General features: G+C 40.0%; 1 protein-coding gene across 1 annotated transcript; it reads left to right on the plus strand.

Annotated features, from left to right (window-relative positions):
* The first annotated feature begins 69 nt into the window (after nt 1-69).
* On the plus strand, nt 70-21,851 carry LOC122484778. Its single transcript, XM_043582727.1, has 5 exons — nt 70-3,357; nt 4,307-4,386; nt 15,205-15,368; nt 16,499-16,616; nt 21,130-21,851. Exons 2-5 carry the CDS (start codon nt 4,317-4,319, stop codon nt 21,567-21,569), a joined length of 792 nt encoding a protein of 263 aa, XP_043438662.1. The 5' UTR covers nt 70-3,357; nt 4,307-4,316; the 3' UTR covers nt 21,570-21,851.
* Nucleotides 21,852-23,215: the final 1,364 nt, after the last annotated feature.

A 23,215-nucleotide genomic window follows, 5' to 3' on the forward strand; every position in this document is an offset into this window, starting at 1 on the left:
GACAGTTACTTGTTTTCTGATATGTTTTTCTAGTGTTTTCCACGTCATTGAGTATTTCCTTGTATTCACAGTCTTTGTTCATGTTTCTATTATCATACGGTGTCTGATGCTTTCTGACAGCATTGACAGAAAGGAAGGGATTTCTGTTGGTCAGTGGTCAGTGTCTATATGCATTTCCCCCTGACTTTCCAACCCCAATGAGAAGAAAGATCTCCTTATTTCTTATTCCATAACAGTGGCAGTTGCCCACAACTACGTGAAGTCCTGTTTTCTGCACCTTCCCCTTTTTCCTCAGCGGCCATGTAAGAGGATAGCAGGAGGGAACCTCACTTTGCTGCCACATCCTTTGAAAAGTATGTTTGCTGTGGTTCTAGCAAAATAATGAGGAAGCTGGAATGGGGTGCGTGATTCCCCTGTGAGTATTAACTGTATACGGGAGCCTCTGTACCGTAATGTTTCTCTTTTAAGATGATTTGGTTGTCACAAGCCGACTTGTGTGTAAGTGGCTGTGGGGGCTCAGGACTGCGGCTGAACCGATGTAGGTGGGTGACTTCAGGGGTGGCTTCCAGAGGTCGATTACTGTTGATAGAGACATTGCTCTAGAGCACCCTGGCCACTGTTACTTTAGTGTTGTTCCTGCTGAGACCTCTCCCAACAGCGGCTCTCAAAGTTCTGATTGCTTATGGTGAAGAGCAGGCTGAGCTTGGGTTCTTTGGCCTTCAGAGGTACTGTCTTCCCAAGTCTGTGTCTTTTCTGACATCTTTGGTCTTTCCATCTTGACTGATTTTCTTCCTCTGCCTTCAAATAAATCGACATCATCACCAATGAATGCTAAATACAGATACCTTTCAACAACCGTTGACTGACTGTTGGCTGCTTTTTTTTTTTTTTTAGGCTTTTGTTTATTTTCACCTTTTAGCCCAGCTTCTCAAATAGTTGATCTGCAGCTGCTGCTTTTCCTTGCTTATTACTTATTCTTTCCCAATTTGAAATATCTTGTCTGCTTCTACCAGTCTTCTCTAGCAGCTTTCTTCTGGAGTCAACCATGGCTTCCACGTAAATATACTCAGATCTGTTTTTAATGCTTCTTTTCTCTGGAGGCATTTGAAGCAGAACACTTTTTTGGGGATGGAATGGGAGAACATTAACTTTTCCATATTATCCTCATTTCTCAAAGCTACCTAATAATTGGGAGTTTTCTGCATATGTGTTTGTAGATAGTACTTTTGTTAAAATTGAATTTTGTTGTCTTTAATAGATAATTTACATTTGTTTTGCCCTACAATAGCTGGGGTGAAGGCTGAGCTCCTGTAGCAAAGAGATGTTCATATGCAGTGGCCTAGATAAGCTGGACAGTTATTCATCTCCCAGTCAACAGGCTGACCAGTCTGAGCTGGTTGGGCAGCTGTCCACCATGAGGTCATTCAGGGTCCCAGGATCAGCCATCCCCTAGGCTGCTGTCTAACGTGAAGGTCTAGGTCCCTGCTACATCTGCTTCTAGCCACTCTTTGGTTGGGAAGTTAGCCTCTTGCCCTAAACATCTTATTGAGCAAAGGCCTTGAGTGGAGAGTCAGTGCTGAGTGTGGGGTTTATTTCTCTGTGCTTTCTGGGATCTTGGGCTCCCAATTCCTGGCCACCTTGCCGGCCCCAAACACTGTACTTTGTCTCCTGGGTTCTGTGAGATCTCCTGAAATTCCACTGGCATCCCTCCCTGTTGTCTCCCCTTTGCCCTCTCGGCCTCTTTACCCCAATAGTCAGCAAAAACCTGGAATTCTTGGTTGCCTTGACAACTCTCTGATGACCTCTCGTGTGTGTGTGTGTGTGTGTGTGTGTGTGTGTGTAATTTGCTTTTCTAGTTCTCAGAAGCAGAGGTAGGCTATAAGCTACTTACAGTTGGAGGCAGAAGTATCCATGTACTTTTCAGACAGTTCAGTGTAACTGAAGTGATCATTGTTATCATGTCACTTTAAATGATCGATTTAGGGATTCTGCCTCTTAAGAAATCCAGCACTGAGGTCTCGTGATCTTTTAAACAACCCCTTGAAAAAGGCAGGTTCTGTTTAAAAAAAAATTTTTTTTTAATGTTTCTTTATTTTTGAGAGAGAGACCGAACGTGAGCGGGGGAGGAGCAGAGAGAGAGGGAGACACAGAATCCTAAGCAGGCTCCAGGCTGTGAGTTGTCAGCACAGAGCCGGACGCGGGGCTTGAGCTCATGTACTATAAGATCATGACTTGAGCCGAAGTCTAACACTTAACTGAGTCACCCAGTCGCCCCTAGACAGGTGATTTTTATTCACCAAATGATTCTTTATTCTTGTTTTAAAGAAAGCCAAAGAGAGAGAATGCCCTCTGCCTAGAATTAACCACCTATGAATAATAGTTTTCATTGTTTAGGATTTTGCAGTTTGTGGAATATTTTTTTTTACCTGCCATTTTTTTCATCCCACAAATACTGCATACCTTTTACATCCTTGTTTTATAGATGAGGGAACCAAGGAACAAATTAAATGCTTAAAATCATAAGCAGATTATTGACAGGACTAATTAAAATTAGGTTCCCAGACTGCTAGTCCTGTCCAATATATTAACATGACCCCAAGTCAACTTTGTATATACATCATGGTATATAATGTATTTCTTAGAAGATCTACCCACAGTCCACTAGTTTTGTTTACCTTAATAATATTGCTCTATTTTGTTACCTATAGTAACTTCTTTTTAAGGGCATTTTCAGTGCCTGGGGAAATGTATATGTGCTCCGAAGTGCAGCCAGGCGTATACATGTGCAGGTGCACAGGGAACATGCACCCTTAGCCTTCCTATTTAGTCTGAGCAGGAAGGAATTGAAACTTGATGCCAGTGCCCAGAGCACATTCTCTAACATTCTGGCGTGGTTGTGTGATTCTAAAAATGATGTTCACACCCGGGCAGGTGACCTAAACAGTCCGCGGCCTCTGCGTCACAGGACATTACGGCTGTGAAGTCTTACATAACTCTTGGCATGGAGGTTCAAAAATGGATCACTTTGCTCACATAGTCTTCACGGACCTGTCCGAGTGTTTATATTCGCCTACTGGCTCTAGCTCTATTCATGAGACACGCGCATGGAATGTTCCTGCTGTTCTTCAGCCCCCTTGTTTACAGGCATTCCAGCCTCCTTGCTGTATACCCAGAGGCTCCCAAAGCCGCAGCTGTCAGGATTCTAATCCCTTCCACAAGGACTCGCTGCCAGTGTATACAGTAGCAAACTGCGTGCTTCTGGGCTCGCCTTTCATGCACCCTCAGTGGTCTCTCCAGCAAAACAAAAGTTGTGGATGATACTTTTTAAACTTCTAGAAACTCAGCCCACCCGTTTAGGTATGTCTGGATTTCACATTTAATAAATGTTGAGCTTTAGGCAGACACGTGTAATAAACACTGCGTCTTTTAGTGGAAGAGGAACGAAGTCGGGGACAGAAGCGTGGCCACTGTTGCTGTTGTTTCACCAGCGACTGCGGGGATGTCATTTGACTTTTTGTTTTCTTTGTCAACTGTAGGGAAAATAATTGGTCTTCTAACTTATTGAGGCATACTGCAAAGAAAAATGTGGTGGCTGTGAAAAGTGATTGGGGATCCCCGGAAGAACGGAGTGCTCTATAACTCCATGGTATTACAGGGATTACGTATGATAGGAGCCAAAACTGAGATGAAAAACATCAAATCATTTCTTCCCTAAATTGGAATAACAGCTTGTTTCAGCTTGTTCACAGGATATGCTCTATTTGAGAGGCACAGAATAATTAATTTTAGACATATTTGGTTCTTCAAAGTAGAAGCTACTTAAAAAGCCCATTTGGTGGTTGAACTATTAGAACCTGGGTACTTCCTACTAATACAGTGATGGAAACAAGTGAACTTTATATCTACTGCTGTTTCAGATGAAAACTGTGGTTTTCACTACACTGAACAAAATCCATTTTCTCCCAATGTTTTAATCACCTCTTAAATGTTAAGATTGCTATCTGACCAGTCAGTATAAAGATGATGCCTTTTTTTGTGATAGCTAAGGTAGTCCCTGGTGAAGGATGTTTTCTTTCTCCAGTAGCTTCTAAAACTTCTGACTCTTCTCTGTCCGAATTTTTATTTGTATTGCATAGATTGTGTTTTGGTGGTCTATCTTAAATCCTGATTTATCAATATATGAAATTTTAATTGAATTTTCTATACTAGATTTGATGTTAACTTAAGCTTTATTAGGTAAATATAAAAGCACTTAACACACTTTTGAATTATTACCATTTGATATTTTATTATATTATTTGCCTAGTTTTCAAGAAATGATCAAGAAAACGTCAATATATAGCCATCCATTAGTTCATCACTTAATGGATTCAGGAACTCAAAAAGGTAAATTATTTTATGTTTCTTTATGTAATTTAGCCAATTCTAAGAAGACAAACGACTAATAGAATATAAGTGCTTACGTTTGTGGTATTTACTAATGTCTTGCCTTTTTTGTTTTAAGTTTATTTATTTATTTATTTATGAGAAAGAGAGAGAATCCCAAGCAGGCTCCACGCCCAGTGTGGAGCCCAATGAGGGGCTTGATCTCATGACTATGAGATCATGACCTGGCCCCAAATCAAGGGTTGGATACTTAACTGACTGAGCCACCCAGGCACCCCAGCATCTTTTTTTTTTTTTTTTTAAGTTTATTTTTGAGAGAGAGAGGCAGGGAGGGGTAGAGAGACAGGGAGAGAGGATCCAAGCGGCCTCTGCACTGTCAGTGTGGAGCCCGACTCAGGGCTCGAACTCACAAACCATGAGATCATGACCTAAGCTGAAATCAAGGGTCAGTTGCTTAACTGACTGAGCCACCCAGGCGCCCCAGTGTTCCCTAATGTCTTCAAGAGAACTAGGACTTATCAATTGCATATTGTATCTTGGCTTGTATTTGCTAACCTGAAAAAATCTATAATAATGTGTGATGTCTACTGCTGTACCTATGGTCCTGATGATATGTTATAGATAATTTTGACAGACAAATTAGATATATAGACTTGCTAAGTACTTGGAGTCTTTTTTAAATACGAAAAAGTAGAATAAATTTTTCCTCACATGCTACACACTAAATACATGACTGTGATTTCTAAGTTATTTCTTTTTAGATAGGAGGAGAGATAAAAGTAGTTTTAGGTAGGGCTGCAAGTTTTTATAAATGCCTGCATGAAAGATGATTTAGACTTATAGAAAAACATTTTAAGTCTGTGTTTATGGTTCCTCTGATGTATTAATTAGAGAAAAGTACATCATGCAATTTGATCTCTGAGGATAGAGGAATTTAAGTTTGAATTCTGCTGCAATAGTAGTTATTTGAAATTGATTTTTACATCATTTTAAGTATCAAGAGTGACTTTTCATGGGTTGTGTAATGCAACTGTCCCCATTGCCTTGAGATAAAAGTGTAGACAGACACTCTTGACTGCCTTGGAGGAGTGACTACTATGTTTTTGTAGAACATTTGTCATACAAATTTAATTATCTTGGCTTCTTTCTTCTCTCTCCTTTTTCTATACACTGTGGAAGTTTTCTATGAAATGTAGTCCTGCTTTTAAAATTTTTCCTTTTTTAGGTATACCAGGTGGCCTCTACCTAGGTGAGCATATCTTTAGGCCAAGAGAGCTGGGTGGGTGCCCAGTGTTGGCAGCCTACGTGGCTTCTACACAAACAGTTTTACTGTAGTGATTTTTGCAAACCTAAACATTTAAAGTCATGATCACTTGGAGAATCCAGCCATTTAGGTGATTTGAATGAAGATGCGATTTCTGTGCAGTTTATGAATAAAATTTCGTCATTATCATTATCATTAGTAACAATACTTGGTTTCAACTGTGCGTACAATAATTTGGCAAGTTACAAAGGAAGTGGAAGGGGTTCAAGGTAAGGTTGAGACAGAACTAGTATTAAAATATTTTATAACATGAGAAAACACACCCCATAATCATCTACAGAGCCAATTAAAGCTTTAAAAATATGTTCACAGGCAGAGTAAGTGTGTGCTGCTGGGGCATGAGAATCAGATGGCATTTTGTTGAAAGACTTCCACTAACCAGTGGAACACTCACTTCTTGGGTGCTAAAGGATATTGACTTTCCCTGTCCTCACTCTTAAACTTAAGTGTCTTGTGCTTGGAAAAGATGGAGCAAACCCATAGCCCAGTTCTTCTATTTTGCCACTGTCCTGAAGGTCCAAGAATTCTAGGATGTCACCTAAATTATACACGGATTAAAGTTAGGACTGTGGTAGACACTAAAACGTCCTCTATCTGGTTTCTAATGCTACATGAAGAGTCCAAGCCGTGTAACACCTCATCCACATTAACTTTTCAAAATATCTTATGTTGCCTACCTCTCAACAGCCACTCTCCAGCTGTTAGCCCGCACAGCAATGTGTTACAAAATAGCTCTTCAGGGTCTGCAGTCTTGGAACAGGTTAGTCCTAACCCAAGGCTCAGTGATTTCTGTGCACGACTCCCAAATCGGCCTTACTGCCATGTCAGATCAGAGCAGATACCAAAATGGGATTAAATGTTGCAGGAGATTTACCGGGGGAAGTGTTTGTGGAGAATAAGGAAGGAAGGAACAGAAGTGGGCAGGGGGAAGCCATCAGATCACGGTGCAGGTCTGACGTGTTCGAGAGGAGAGGGAGCGAGGCACCCACTAGGTACGGGTCATCTGTGGAATGGGAGCGGGCTGGCTTTAGCGGGTAGCCCCAAGGGGAGACATGGCTTCTGAGGGACACAGCGGGAGCTGTCAGGCAGCTATGGTCCCGGCGGCAGGCTCCCTTAGTCTGAACAGCACAGCTCTGTGGCTAGCATGTCCTACTGCAGGATAATCTGCATGATTTTTTTGCCTTTTGCAGATTTACACCCCCACCCAACCTATCTTTTCTGTCTCAGTTTATGGCAACTTCATTCCCTGGCTACCCAGAAATCTGGAATCAGCCTGGTCCTTCCTTATACCCTTCATCACTATCTCCCATCAATTTTACCGACTCCTGTTTCCCGACTCCTCATGCCCCCGGACAGCGTCAGTCACCTTGATTCAGGTGTTTATTATTTCTTCTCATGACTGTCATAGCTGTCTTCCACCTGGCTGCCCCTACTCTAGGCCAGCTCCCCCTTCTTATCTTCTGTACATCTTTCTTTATAGCTGCAGGATCTTTTCAAAAATTCAAATCTTGTCACATTTGCCTTGTGCTTAAAATTCCTCAGTGTCTCATTCTTTTCAATAGGACAAAATCAAGACTTCTTAGCATGACCTAAGAATTTTATCTCCTGCAACCCCCCCGCCCTCCGCCCCCACTCATCCTACATTTTAGTTCTCAGAGTTTCCTAAACCGGAAAATTGGTCAAGAGTCTTTGCCAATGGGCCTTTGCACATGTTGTTTTCTCTGCATGACGTCTTGCCCTCTCTCATTTGACTCCAGGACTCATAATCATCAGGGCTCAGGTCCTGCTTTCCTGAGCTTTCTCTTTCTATTTTTGAATGAACTAGTTAGATCTCTACTATAACAGGTGTGTGTTACCCTATCTTTATATTCATAGTGCCCAGGTACTCAGTAAAATGAGTGGATGAATGAATTAGCTCTAACTGGGGCTATTGGCTGGACTTACAATTTGCTCATTAGGAATGATCTGTTTCTGGTCCCCAGTCAGTTGATTCTTTTCAGAACCAAGTATACTGTATTCTGTAGGGATATCAGGTGAAAACCTTCCACAAGCATCTTTATAAATCTTTCCAGAGTTGGATCAATGGCTTTTATAAGCCACATTACCTTAATATATAAAGAAGAAAGTTTTAGTAATTGTATTGCTGTTTAGGGGACATATCAAACTATAGTCTGAGGTGATAAATTTTACGTAGTAGGGGGAGTACGACCGCACATATAATTACTAATGCGAGAAATCATTCATAAGCAGCCTGAACAACTATTTGCTAAACTGACACATCCTCCACATGTTGAATAAACATAACTCTTAAATAACAGTCTGCCTCAGACGTCTTCAGAACACCAGGGTGAGTGTCACGTTTGCATGTCCATTGCTACCCTCGAGGGGAGGATCTACCACAACTTCTACAGCTCGTGAAAGCAGGCTTGGCTCCTGGACCCAGTGTCGCCCTAGTTCAACTCTTGCGGCTCTTGCCAGGATCATTGCAACTGTGTTCTACTAATCAGCTTCCACCTAGCCTTCACTGCTGCTGTCAGCTAAATTTGCTCCTGTCAATTCCTGCCACAGCTCCTCACCTGAGAAGCACACACTTGTTCCCTTTGTCCCCACAAGTCCAACCCCAACCTGTCCCTGCAACCACTTATTTTCTACAGCACCCCAACATGCACCTTGTACACCAACTCTGGGGGGGCTTTTGACCACTCCCCGGGAACTTTCCTCTCCCTTGACCTTGCTTCCTCCCTTCTCTGCCTGGCCACCTACCTCTTCCCTCCTCCTTGAGAACAGCTTCTCCAGATTCGCCCACTACTGGTGCTTCCCAGAGCACTTTAGAAACACTTTTTATTGTGCTTGTCACACTTCATTCACATTTGTTTAGGTGTCTGTCCCCATGGGGATCCCAGCAAGCAAACTTTGAGTACAACTAATTTTGGTTCTTTTTTTCCTTTCCATTTGCATCCTGAGCCATCTAGTAAAGGGCGAATTGTCTTTCTTCTGTAAATGTGACCTCATTTGATCCACTGCATCAAAGTGACGGCCTCTGTATATTCTTGAAACTAAGCAGAACTCCAGACAAAAAATATTTGTGAAATCTTCTCGGGGATTAGTTTTAACATCAGGCCCAAGACCTTGACATTGCTGAGACATCCAGAATTCTTTCAGGTTAGCCTGTGACCATTTACTAATTGGAAAATAAAATCTTTAACATCTTTTTTTTTTTTTTTTAAATCTCTAGCTATTTCTAAAAAGCACATGACATTCATCTTTGAATAGAAGATTCAGTTGAATGACAAGGCTCTTTCATTTAGTAGAGGGGTTTTTACTTTAAATTTTGCTGACGGGTTTTCATGACAACCCTTAAATGGAAGCTTAAATTCACCTGTCAGAGCTATTAAAGACATTTTTTTGGAGGGGGGGGAGGGTGTACTTCTGTGATCTGACCCTTCCATTTATTACTGTTGTTATTGACCTTAAAAGTATAAAAGAGAAGAATCTAGACAGAGCTCCTGTTTTTGAAGGCTTACTACAATCCAGTCTCTGAAGTGAATTTTCCTCTTAAGAAAAGCATCATCATAATGTAGCAGAATCCTGCTAATTTTCACTTCATACTTGAAACACCTTTAATTCTCAGGAGAACAAGAGCACCTGGTAGATTTTATTCGCTGTCAGCAAAGATTTTAATAGCAGGAAAATGGTGCTTAAGACTTTTTTGTATCAAAGAGCATTAAAATAGGTAAGCCCGAAATAGCAACATAGTTCATTGTAATGCTGTCTTAATTATGTTTTATTTATAATTTGTTTTGATATTTGTTTCAATGTTAAATTCATTAATAATACTCTTAAGATTATAGTAGATAACTTTTATCTAAAAGTAAAGATAATCAGAAGCTTTCTGCTTTTCGTATCGGAAAGTCAAGATTCAACATTTTGTGTAACATGACTCAGTTTTAGTTACTTGTGCCAGGGCCTAAGTGCTAGGTAACAAGGGGAGACTATGTGTGGAAAAAATATTCTTCAGAAATATAAATTAGAATTCCATTGTATGATAACGATACTACTTTTTGGAAAAAATTTCTCTTCAAATCTTAACTAAAGGCCAAAGAATATCTATTGATTCATTAATCTTCTTAAGATTCATTCCCATATTCAACAAATAACTAAGCATTCATTTTATTTTATTAAAAATTGGTTTTAGGGGCACCTGGGTGGCGCAGTCGGTTAAGCGTCGGACTTCAGCCAGGTCACGATCTCGCGGTCTGTGAGTTCGAGCCCCGCGTCGGGCTCTGGGCTGATGGCTCGGAGCCTGGAGCCTGTTTCCGATTCTGTGTCTCCCTCTCTCTCTGCCCCTCCCCCGTTCATGCTCTGTCTCTCTCTGTCCCCAAAATAAATAAACGTTGAAAAAAAAATTGGTTTTAAACGTTTATTTTTGAGAGAGAGAGGGAGAGAGAGAGAGAGAGAGAGAGTGAACGCATGAGCGCATGAGAGAGCGGGGGAAGGGCAGAGAGAGACACACACAGAATCTGAAGCAGGCTCCAGGCTCTGAGCTGTCAGCACACAGCCCGATTCAGGGCTCGAACCCACGAACCGTGAGATCATGACCTGAGATGAAGTCGGACACTCAATGGACTGAGCCACCCAGGCGCCACATAAGCATGTATTTTAAAAAACATATTCTTTGAATATTATGTTTGGAGGATAGATTTCTCCTTTTTATTACAAGTTTCATGTAAGAATGCCCTTATAACTAACGCAGCTCTTTCCACTGGATTTCAGTTCAGAGGCTCTTGTCATCAAAGCGGTGATATTGCTAAAACTTAATATTAAACATGTCTTTTGATTTAAATAAATAACTACTGTTAAAATTGTTATTTAAATCTTTAAATAGAAGTTTATGCTGAAAAACAGCAAAGTTTTAAGATAGAAATAACTGCGTGTGTGTGGGTGGGTGTATTTGCTTTTTTTTTTTTTTTTTTTAACATTTATTCAGTTTTGATAAACAGAGAGACAGAGCATGAGCGGGGGAGGGGCAGAGAGAGAAGAAGACACAGAATCCAAAGTAGGCTTCAGGCTCTGAGCTGTCAGCACAGAGCCTGACATGGGGCTCGAACTCAAGAACAGTGAGATCATGACCTGAGTAGAAGTCGGACTCTTAACTGACTGAGCCACCCAGGTGTCCCAACTTTTTAAAATCCTACATATTACATCTAGACAAATTATTTTAAAAGCCAAATTTGGTACATTGTAGTTTCCTGTTATAAATTACATTAAATTTTTCTGAGACTTACTTCTTAAGGAATGCCTATAGTATTTGTATATTATTTAAATGTAGAAGAGAATATTAATATAAAACATTATCAATTAAATTTTATTCAACCTGACAATATTTTCTGTATGATACATAGCATCCTAGGTATATAATTAATTTTGAATGACCACATATGGGTAGAGTTGTACTCTTTTAAGTATATAAGCAATTAATAGTGGCTATTATTTCATTAATCTCTTTGGAGATCCTTTATTTTGGAAAGTGTAAATAATTTGATTATAATAATATATTCACATCTATATTTTTAGATCTCACTTCTTTATGAAGGTAAAGTTGTAGTCATTCTTAAAAAAATGACTAGTTTTGTTTATTTAGAAAGACTGTAAAAAACAGGAATCATTTGCTATTACACTCTTGTTAGGACAGCAGCACTAATCTGGTCTACTAACCTTTAAAAGAAAGTGCAACGTCAGAGATGTCAGGTTGTAGCAGTAAATATTCACTGGCAAAGTTTTTATATCAAAGATTGGAACTTTAGGAGACACTCCTGGGATTTAGTGTACTCTAACATCTATTAATCCCTGATACCTTGGGTAACTTCTCAGAAAGCACTGCATTTACAGAGAGTATGCTAGGAGGTCCAAGAAGGCACATTCAGCTAAAGGTCAGGGAAGCAATTAATGTTCTCTGCTTTTCCCTAAAGAACATCCACAGCAAATCTGCCTCCTCCCCTACCCCATTTTAGCAAGGCATGTGAATATAATGAGATGAAAGTTAAAGTTCAAGAAAAGCATATTACCAACATTATTTAGTTCTTAGAGTCCTTCTTGCATGTGAATGCATGCTATCATTGAAAAAGTGCAGTGCAATTGATTACAAGGGTGGCTTTTACTAAAAGTATTGGTTTTTCATTTCTTAAGTTTTTCTAGATCTCTGCCAAGGGTCAGTGTTTGTGGTGCTGTAGACTGGAGTGTAGACTGGGCCCTTCCTATAGTGTGCTGTTAAGTTAGAGTGTTTTGGGGGTGATACCTGGTTCTGTGTGGATCCTTGGAAGGACTCTACTGAAGGATCACAGAATTTAGGACGGGAAATCATGTTGACAGGAAGTCCTTCCTGTGACTGTGGCCTCTGAAGAAAGTTTTCAACAGTGTCAAACTTGATCTACCTCCATCTTGCCATTCTGCTCCCCGCACACTAGGGAATGATGTTACTGAAGCTAAGAGGACAGAGCTGGCAATAACATCTTCTCTTAGGACTCAGGGACTCAAGACTGTCACTTCTATTCTTGCCTCAGTGCAATGGAGAAGTTTGAAAGCCACTTGAGGCTTTCACATACTCTTGAGTCCAGAATTTTTAAGACTGGCACTGGGGCCATGTATGTATTTGCATATTTTCCCCTTTGCTAAAATTTTAGAACACATTTTAAAAATAGAAGTTTGCTCACCATGAAGCTTACTTTTAGGAATAATAGACACAAAAATTGGTGTCAGATTTTGGCTTAATATTGAGAAGAATTTTCAATAGTCACATTTTCTAAATGCACCTCGTGAAGTAGCACATTTATCTTCATTGGAAATGCTGAAAGAGGTTGCACAAGCTGACTATGTAGTTTACACCCAACAGGAACATGAGGTTCCCAAATTAGGTGTAAGGTTCGGCTAGAAGGTATCTGAGGTGTTTTCCATCTTGACATTCTAGGATTCTATGACATTTTAATTTTGAGTGGTGCATCTGTTTTAAAACTTTGAATAGTTGCAATGTTGGAAACTGTGAAAGTTTTTAACTTTTTGAGATTAGGGAAATAAATTTTCTAGCAGGAGCTTATTTTCTATGAAGACCAGAAAGAGAAGTTTTTATACTGCTCCCCAGTTTTTTGGAAATACTTGTATTTGTTATTTGTTTATTTACTTGCTTATTTTTGGACTCAGGACTGAGGTGTGAGTTAATCATCCCCATCAGGTCATGATGCACTCTCATCAGGCAAGACTCCACTGTTGTATGTATATCTGTCTGTATGTTCCTTCCTTCCTTCCTTCCTTCCTTCCTTCCTTCCTTCCTTCCTTCCTCCCTCCCTCCCTCCCTCCCCTCCCCTCCCCCCTCCTCCCCTCCCCCTTCCCTTCTCCTCTCCTCCCCCTCCCCCCTCCCTTCTCCTTCCCTGCCTCCCCCTCCCCTCCCCTCCCCTCCTCCCCTCCTCCCCTCCCCCTTCCCTTCTCCTCCCCTGCCTCCCCCTCCCCTCCCTTCCTTCCCTCCCCTCCCCTCTCCTCCTCTTCCCTCCCCTCCCCTCCCCTCCCCTCCTTCTTCTTTTACCTGTTAAGAACTATGTTGAAGAGAACTAGACCCGGATTCAGTGCTGAGGTGGGGGAAGTGGCCAGAAGGACTAGCCAGACTCAAAAGCACAGAAACAAGACTTGAAAAGTCAATGGAATTTAACGATTGGTATAAGAAATAAATAGCTTCTCTGTTAATGCAAATCATAGATCAAAGGTTAAACTTAAGACAGTTTCTTTGTGAAGACATCCCTTAGTAACCACCACCATGGTGAGTTACCCCTTCTTTATTTAACTCTGGAATTTTCTTTTATTCCCCAGCTTTACTGAGGCATAATCGACTATTAAATAGAGGTTATATACATTTAAGATGTATGATTGATGTTTTGAGATATATATATATATATATATATATATACACACACACACACATAGATATACATACACACACCCTTATATATTATATATATGTATAGATATATATTATATATATGTATGTATATATATGTATATATATTACATATATGTAAAAATAGATATATATGTCTATATGTATAGATATATGGAAATGAACATGACAAGCTAATTAACATATCCATCACTTCACGTTGTTACTGTTTTTCTTTTTGTAAGAACACTTAAGATCTACTCTCTTAGCAAATTTCAAGTATACATTATTATTAACTGTAGTCACCATGCTCTACATTGGATCTCTAGAACTATTCATCTTGCATAAAGGAAACTTTGTACCCTTTGACCACTATCTCCCCCTTGCCCCTAGCCCTGCCCCTGGCAATCACCGTTCTACTCTCTGCTTCTATGAGGAAGTATAGAATTTTCTGTCTGGTACCTCACAATCCAGTATTTTTGTTTACATGGTGATCTTGTTATATTATTAGTTTCATGACCAAAGTACAATAACAGTTATAATAATGATAATAATTTATCAAGCTTTAGGTAGCAGTCAAGGTGCTAAGCACTTTACATGAATCATCTTATTTAAAGCTCCCAACACTATTTGATGTAGATTCTTCTGTCACGTTTTACAAATAAGGAAATAGAGACTTAGAGGTGTGTATCTTGCTCGGTAACTAATTTGTTAAGTTCTTAGAGATGGCTAGTTTTTAAAAGTTACATTATAGCTTTTTAGGAGTAGAGAAGGAGCTTTGGAGCCACCAAAAGAATTCAAATTTAGCTCCTTCATTTACAAGTTGCATGAGCTTGGTCAAGTTAATAAAGCTCTCTGAATTTTAGTTTTGTTATCTGTAAAAGTACAAAGAATAATGCCTTACCTCACAAAACTGTTGCAAAAATTACATGAAATAAAAGAAATTACATGAAGTTACATATATAATATATTTAACATGGTCTGGCATGTTTAAAATGTGCTCAGTAACTGGTGATGTTGCCTATGAATCTTATGCAGTGTCCTGGATATTAAGATGCCGTTAATTGCCCCAAAGTAATGTACTTAAAATAAGTAATAATAAAATAATACAAGGGTATATTGTTGGGTGGTATTGAATATCTTTTGTCATAAAGGGAATACTATGATGCATTTTTGAAATAGCTGCAATTGCATTGTGTAGCCAATATGAATAGTCAAGATCTTAGGTTTCATCGCCAATCTTTCTCTTGTTTTAGATAAATAGATTGGTAGCCTTTGAAAATCATTGCTTTTTAAAAAAATATCAATTATTGTTTGTTTCACATGGCTTTGCAGAAATGAATAATGGTGATTTCAACTTTGGTGAAAATCAGAAAGCTGTGGACATATGAAATGTTAGCTTGTAGTATGAGTTATTTTAAAATAGTTCACCTTGCTTTTATACTGCAGATAAGGTCAATGAATATTCAAAAGTAACTTAGAATAAGTAGAAATGCTACATTTCCATCAGTTCTTTTTCCTGGTTTTTACTAACACAACAACCACAACCATTAACTTCTTCTTTTCCTTTCAGAGAAGAGAGATGATGACAGCAAGAAAGTGGTTGCAGAGATCATGGCAAGATGTTTTGTTCCAAGTTTAATAACAACCACCTCCTGGGAGGGATTTCATTTTGTTGGTCATGAGATTCGAATTACTGAAGCCATGGATTCTTATGGTGCTGTCGTTTGGCCATCGGTATAATTTCACATAGAATTTGCTACCTTTCAATGATTTTTCAGCCAGTTACTGTGTACTATTTGGAAGAAAGAAAATAGGTTCTATTGTTCTAGTTTATGACCTCAAACAGCACTAAAACTTGGGAAAACACTTCCAGCAATCAGTTCTATTTTTGACTTGAAGGGTTGATTGACAACAAGCACTGTTTACACTGCCAGTGTTTTGTGACCATTGGAGTTTACAATAGCAAACATTTTTATTTCCCATTAAAACTGGCTCCATTTGAGTTAAATAGTCATAATGAAATCTATTAGTCTCAACATGCAGAGTGTTCTAAAATGTCACCAATCCTTTACCAATTGTCCATGAAGGGGACAGACCCCCCCTACCACTGTCTGCCCCAATCCCACACACTTCTTTGAAATGACTATTATTATTAGAAGTTGCTTTCTTTGTTTTATTTTATTTTTTAAAAATGTTTATTTATTTTTGAGAGAGCACGAGTAGAGGAGGGGCAGAGAGAGAGAATCCCAAGCAGGTGTCACTGTCAGCACAGAGCCTGAAACGGGCCTTGAACCTACGAGCCATGATCATGACCTGAGCGGAAGTTGGTCATTCAACTGACTGAGCCACCCAGGCACCCCAGAAGTTGCTGTCTTTAAAGATAATCAGGGGCATCTGGGTGACTCAGCTGGTTGAGCATCTGACTTAGGCTCAGGTCATGATCTTGCAGTTCATGAGTTTGAGCCCCGTGTTGGGCTCTGTGCTGACAGCTCAGAGCCTGGAGCCTGCTTCAGATTCTGTGTCTCCCTCTCTCCATCCGCCCCCTTCTTCTTCTCTGTCTCTCTCTCAAAAATAAAAAGAAAAAACATTAAAAAAAATTTAAAGATAATCAAACCTACACAATTGAGTTCCATAGTTTCATTTCTCTTATCTCCCCAACAGTACCCAAGGACTTTTTCTAGTCTAAATATTGAACCTATTGGAGGATGTACCTCTGTTGTGATGTGTATGTACACATAAACATGTTCACACATGTACATACATATAGTATTAGTGTATATGGTGTATTTATCTAATAGACTTTAATTTCAGTTTCTGTTGTTACTTGCCGAGCCCTTTTTTTTTTTTTTTTTTAACTTTCATAGGCCCTTGTTCTATGCTATTTTCTGGAAACAAATGTAAAGCACTATAATATGGTTGACAAAAATGTGATTGAAATTGGAGCTGGAACAGGGCTGGTCTCCATCGTGGCAAGTTTACTTGGTAAGTAAGGATTCTTGATTGAATGGGGTCAGAGAATTACATGATCAGATGTAATTACTTGCTTTTGCTGTCTAGTTTACTATAACCTAGGCTAATTTTTAGCTCCTTAATTGTTTGAATGGGCTTCATCAAGAAACACTGCCAATTTTATTTATTTATTTTTTTGTTTGTTTGTTTTGAGACAGAGACAGAGACAGCGAGTGGGGAGGGGCAGAGAGGGAGAGAGAGAATCTCAAGCAGGCTCTACACTGTCAGCGCAGAGTTTGATGTGGGGCTCGAACTCACGAAACCGTGAGATCATGACCTGAGCTGAAACCAAGAGCCAGACACTTAAGCGACTGAGTCACCCAGGCATTCTGAAACACTGCCAATTTTAAAGTCACCTTACTGGTTTCTTTCAGAATTTTCTGTGAAGTTGTATTAATTCTGCTCATGGAGAACCAAGTCACGAGTGTATTGTAACTGGGAGCTGTGTTCAGGCCTCCTGGCTGCTAGGGGAGTCATGTGGGATACAAGGCCCAGGGGGATGTCTTGCGCTGGCTCTGGCCATCTTTGTTTATTTTTTATTATTTTTTTTTTTTTTAATTTTTTTTGTTTCAACGTTTATTTATTTTTGGGACAGAGAGAGACAGAGCATGAACGGGGGAGGGGCAGAGAGAGAGGGAGACACAGAATCGGAAACAGGCTCCAGGCTCCGAGCCATCATCAGCCCAGAGCCCGACGCGGGGCTCGAACTCCCGGACCGCGAGATCGTGACCTGGCTGAAGTCGGACGCTTAACCGACTGCGCCACCCAGGCGCCCCTGGCCATCTTTGTTTAAATGGTAGCCCTGTTTCAACATTCCTGAGCAGCCAGATATTCCTTTTGGGTTTTGGAGCCCTGTGCTTTCGTGAAAAAGTACCTGTTGGAAGAGAGAAGGAGTATTATCAATCATGTCTGCTTCTAATTTTAGGTGTTTCCCCTTGAATTCCTTTTCCCAGCTCACCTCTGTTCTTTTTCTGGGACCCCTTCTTCTCTTACCAGTGTTCCCTTGTCTCATGGAATGTGTGACAGTCTCTACATACGCCTGAGCCTGCTTCACTTCCTCTCTTGTTGTTACCTGTTGCATTGCCTCTGTTTAGCTGCCTTCTCTGATGGGTGCTCGCCAGGTCTGTCTTGGTTTTCTTGATCTTTAGAAGTGCACACCTGCCAGTCTACAATCTTGAGAGGAATTCAAAATTTAGCAATTTACAATTTTCTAAATTCTGGGGAAATATAGGACCCTTGAAGTCTTCCATATATATTTTAAAATTGCTTCTTCAGATATTGCTTTCTGAAGTCAGTATTCCATTTAGTATGGGTACTCAGAGAGGTACTACTGGATTTGTACCCAAAGGCTTCCTGATCAGGAGCACATTTGTGCTTCAGAAAGTCATTTGTTCCATTAAAAATAATTGGTCCTTTTAGGCTACTTGTATAACAACACAAATAACAAAAGATGGAGACAGATGGTGTTCTGCTCTCTAGACACAAAGATCTTCATAGTCAGGTAGTTCATATTCACTCTGGGCAGTTGGGGGTGGTGGTGGGAGGAGGTCTTCCTGATCTTGGGATTTTAAAGAGATTTGTTGAAAATGATAGACCCACCCACACTAGAATGTGACAATTCATATTTCTCTGATTCTACCAATGATACGCATGTTTCATATTTCCCACAAAACATAATCAATGGCCAGAGAAACTTGTCATCGTGACTAAGGAGTGGTTTCTTAACTGGTCTGGGCTGTGCTATACTTCTCTCCCAGTTCTGCTTTCTTATTTCTTACACCAGTCTTTTCTTGTCTGATGATGTGGAATTGGCCAGTCCCTAGATTTATTTACACGTTATATTCAGTCTCTGCTACTGCTCAAATTTTACTTTAAGGGCCAAATTTTATTGGTTATTGGTTTTTACAATTTTGCCTCTTCCAATTTCTTCCTGAAAATGACCACTACTATTCGCTTTTCACTCAGAGGCTGTGCACATCTTCTTCATACGAGTATTCTGTCCTGCATCTGTGGTCCTTGGCTGTAGGAACACTATGTGTGTGTCAGGGCTAGGTTTTAAACATCTTTTGATGGGAAGATTCATATTTGTAAAGTGGTCAAGCTGAGAACTTGTGCATAAACATGGATGTCATGACATTTCCAATGTAATTGCATTAAAAATTCTTTCTGCACCTGAGTGCCTCCTGTTCAGTGATAGAATGCCCATGTAATATACCCTCATTTCGGTTCACATGACTTGGGCTCAGCATTCTTTTAGCAAATAACCTATGCACTGCAAATAACCTATGTACTGAAATAACCTATTTCAGCAGTGATTTCTGATTTTTCCATTGAGGGTTCCAAATACTTTTTTCTTTAATTTTTATTATTTTTTTTTAAATTTATTTATTTTTAAATTTACATCCAAGTTAGTTAGCATATAGTGTAACAATGATTTCAGGAGTATATTCCTTAATGTCCCTTACGCATTTAGCCCATCCCTCCTCCCACAACCCCTCCGGCAACCCTCTGTTTATTCTCCATATTTAAGAGTCTCTTATATTTTGTCTCCCTCCCTGTTTTTATATTATTTTTGCTTCCCTTCCCTTATGTTCATCTGTTTTGTATCTTAAATTCTTCATATGAATGAAGCCAAATGATATTTGTCTTTCTCTAATTTTGTTTGCATTAATACCCTCTAGTTTCATCCACACAGTTGCAAATGGCAAGCTTTCATCCTTTTTGATTGATGAGTAATACTCCATTGTACATATATACCACATCTTCTTTATCCATTCATCCAACGATGGACATTTGGGCTCTTTCCATACTTTGGCTATTGTTGATAGTGCTGCTATAAACATGGGGGTGCATGTGTCCCTTCGAAACAGCACACCTGTATCCCGTGGATAAATGCCTAGTAGTGCAATTGCTGGGTCGTAGGGTAGTTCTATTTTTAATTTTTTGAGGAGCCTCCATACTGTTTTCCAGCGTGGCTCCACCAGCTTGCATTCCCACCAGCAGTGCAAGAGATCCTCTCTCTCCGCATCCTTGCCAACATGTTGTTGCCTGAGTTGTTAATGTTAGCCATTTTGACAGGTGTGAGGTGGTATCTCATTGCGGTTTTGATTTGTATTTCCTTGTGGATGAGTGATGTGGAGCATTTTTTCATGTGTCGGCTGGCCATCTGGATGTCTTCTTTGGAGAAGTGTCTATTCATGTCTTCTGACCATTTCTTCACTGGATTATTCACTGTTTGGGTGTTGAGTTTGATAAGTTCTTTATAGATTTTGGATCCTAACCTTTTGTCTGATATGTCATTTGCAAATATCTTCTCCTATTCTGTCGGTTGCCTTTTAGTTTTGCTGATTGTTTCCTTGGCTGTGAGAGATTTTTTATTTTGATGAGGTCCCAATATTTCATTTTTGCTTTTGTTTCCCTTGCCTCTGGAGACGTGTTGAGTAAGAAGTTGCTACGGCCAGGATCAAAGAGGTTTTTGCCGGCTTTCTCCTTGAGGATTTTGATGGCTTCCTTACATTGTCTTACATTGAGGTCTTTCATCCATTTTGAGTTTATTTTGGTGTCTGGTGTAAGAAAGTGGTCCAGGTTCATTCTGCATGTCGCTATCCAGTTTTCCCAGCACCACTTGCTGAAGAGACTGTCTTTATTCCATTGGATATTCTTTCCTGCTTTGTCAAAGATTAGTTGGCCATACACTTGTGGGTCCATTTCTGGGTTTTCTATTCTGTTCCATTGATCTGAGTGCCTATTTTTGTGCCAGTACCATACTATCTTGATGATTACAGCTTTGTTATACAACTTGAAGTCTGGGATTGTGATGCTTCCAGCTTTGGTTTTCTTTTTCAAGATTGCTTGGCTATTCGGGGTCTTTTCTGGTTCCATACAAATTTTAGGATTATTTGTTCTAGCTCTGTGAGGAATGCTGGTGTTATTTTGATACGTATTGCATTGAATATGTAGATTGCTTCGGGTAGTGTTGACGTTTTATCAATATTTGTTTTTCCTATCCAGGAGCATGGAATCTTTTTTCCATTTTTTTGTGTCTTCTTCAATTTCTTTCATAAGCTTTCTATAGTTTTCAGTGTATAGATTTTTTATCTCTTTGGCTAGATTTATTCCTAGGTATTTTATGGTTTTTGATGCAGGAGTTTCCAAATCCTTTGACTTTTCCCTTTCTCTAGATTATTTTTCTCCTAGCGTATAGTAAATAGAAAATAACAACAGAAATAATAATAAAACAAAAACCCCAGGAGAACAGAAAATGCAATGGAGTGCAAAAGTACCATGGGAATCTAATTTTTTTTTAAGGGGATGTATAAGGCTACTTTAGCATCTGTTTTGAAGAGATTTCCTTCCTGTGTGTAGTGACCAGTCTTTTCCGTGGGGTTAGCGATTGTGCAGAATTATAAATGCATGTTGGCCTGAAACCTGATTGCTTTACCTTATCCCTTGAGGGTTACTTTTCCTACTGTTCTTTGTTTCATAGGTGCACATGTGACTGCCACAGATTTACCTGAATTACTTGGAAACCTGCAATATAATATTTCCCGAAACACCAAAATGAAATGTAAGCATTTGCCTCAGGTTAAAGAACTCTCCTGGGGTGTAGCTTTAGATGAGAACTTCCCCAGATCTTCCAACAATTTTGACTACATCCTGGCAGCTGATGTTGTCTACGCTCATCCTTTCCTGGAAGAACTCCTCATTACCTTTGACCATCTGTGCAAAGAAACTACCGTCATCCTCTGGGTCATGAAATTCAGGTTGGAGAAAGAAAATAAATTTGTAGATAGATTTAAGGAGTTATTTGACCTGGAGGAGATTTCCAGTTTCCCCAGCCTGAATATTAAGTTGTATAAAGCTGTGAAGAAAAGCCGGAGGAGTGCAAGGAAAGGAAAGGTGGTTTCCAGAAGAGTGTTCCTTTAAAGAAGACCCTGGATGATCTGATGTAGCAGTGACTTTCCCAAGTCACTTGCCTCATACACTTGCCTCACCCCAGACAGGAATTTTCCCACATATAGCACCTGAGTCTAGAAGATGGCTAAGCCGTACCGTGTGGTCATTGGTTAGGACACAGTCGACTTTTCTTATCCCTCAATAGCACCATTTATTATTATTATCATTTTATTAAATGGTACTATTGTTTTTAATGTGTAATTGTAGGATAATTTTTAATATCTCTAAAATGAACATTGCTATTGCTTTAGACATGAGCTTATCTGATTCTTTAGAAATAAAGAAATGGATTACAATGGGATCTGCAAGTAAATCTGAAAAGGCAGATACATAATATAATGGTAACTAGGAGGTTTTGTGGTTTTCCTTAGTGCCACCTTATAGGTGGTCGATGGTCTCTCCTTGGCAGGGTAGGCCTCGAGCACAACCTCTGAAATCAATCATGTATGTGGAGCTGAGGTTACAGGCAAGGACATTTCATTCTAGTAAATGAAAAATGACTGGAGGCAAACATTAACACAGTTGAGATTTTGGAGAAGTAATTGTTTTTAATTTTCAAGCCATGTACAGTTATGTTGTATCACAGAGAGAGAAATAAATATAAAAACTTCGGGTTGAAAATACACATGAAAAGATTTGGGCTCCTAAACTCAAATAACCAGATACAGGGCTGGTTTTAAAGTTTAAAGCTTTTCTGATGCACATATATAGACCTGGATACCTGAAATCCTACGTGATTTTCTTCACACAGACCTTAGAGATTAGAACAAAGACCGATGTAATTAAAGTCAGTGCAAGGAGGGTAAAAAACGAGGATTCTGTACCAGTGGTTCAGATTCCATTGGTTGGTGGTTATCACTTTTGTGATGTTCCTCAGGCTGGTACTTCTTCTCCTAAGCCCAGCCCTGTGCTTTGCTGGAAGTTGTCAGCCACTCAGGGTCCAGCAGAGCTGACAGAAGGACTTCCTAGGGTCCTGATGTGTAAGAAGGAGGCTGATGTACTCCCAGTGGGTTTTTGGCTGTGCAGCCCACAGGGCTGTCTCCCAGGGACTCCTGACATTTATGTGGTCTTTTCTGGTTTCACAGTCCATTACTACATAAAGTTGTGTGATCCTCACAACTTTTCTAGGAAGTCTAGGGACTATCATTATCCCTGCCTCACAGGCAGCCTTGCTGGGGCTGTGAGGGTGGTCACCTGCCCCAAGCACACAGCTCCAGAGGGTGGGCCTCAGACCCAGCTTGTCTGAGAAGAGGGCCTGTGTTCTTTAAGTTTATTTATTTATTTTGAGACAGAGAGTGAGAGAGAGTGAGTGAGCATGCGTACATGAGCAGGGGAGGGGTGGAGAGAGAGAATCCCAAGCAGACTCTGCACTGTCAGCACAGAGACTGATGGGGGGGGGGGTCGATCTCACAAGCTGTGAGATCATGATCTGAGCCGAAGTCAAAAGTCTAGACGCTTAACCGACTGAGTCACCCAGGTGCCCCTAGGGACTGTGTTCTTCACAACTGCACTGCTTTTATGTATTTAGAACAGCAATTTTCAAGCTCCTTTGTAAATGGGTGAAGTCATCTCTTCAAAATGGGATCAGTCCCCAGAAAGGTAAGCAAAGACATTAG

This window comes from Prionailurus bengalensis, chromosome A1 (assembly GCF_016509475.1).
Source record: "Prionailurus bengalensis isolate Pbe53 chromosome A1, Fcat_Pben_1.1_paternal_pri, whole genome shotgun sequence".
Lineage (NCBI taxonomy): Eukaryota > Metazoa > Chordata > Mammalia > Carnivora > Felidae > Prionailurus > Prionailurus bengalensis.

Excerpts from the sequence above, each read along its gene's own strand:
- LOC122484778 (XM_043582727.1), top strand. The coding sequence starts at position 4,317 with ATGATCAAGAAAACGTCAATATATAGCCATCCATTAGTTCATCACTTA. Across the intron at positions 4,387-15,204 it reads GGATTCAGGAACTCAAAAAG|AGAAGAGAGATGATGACAGC; the intron begins GTAAATTATTTT and ends TTTTCCTTTCAG. Across the intron at positions 15,369-16,498 it reads GTGCTGTCGTTTGGCCATCG|GCCCTTGTTCTATGCTATTT; the intron begins GTATAATTTCAC and ends TAACTTTCATAG.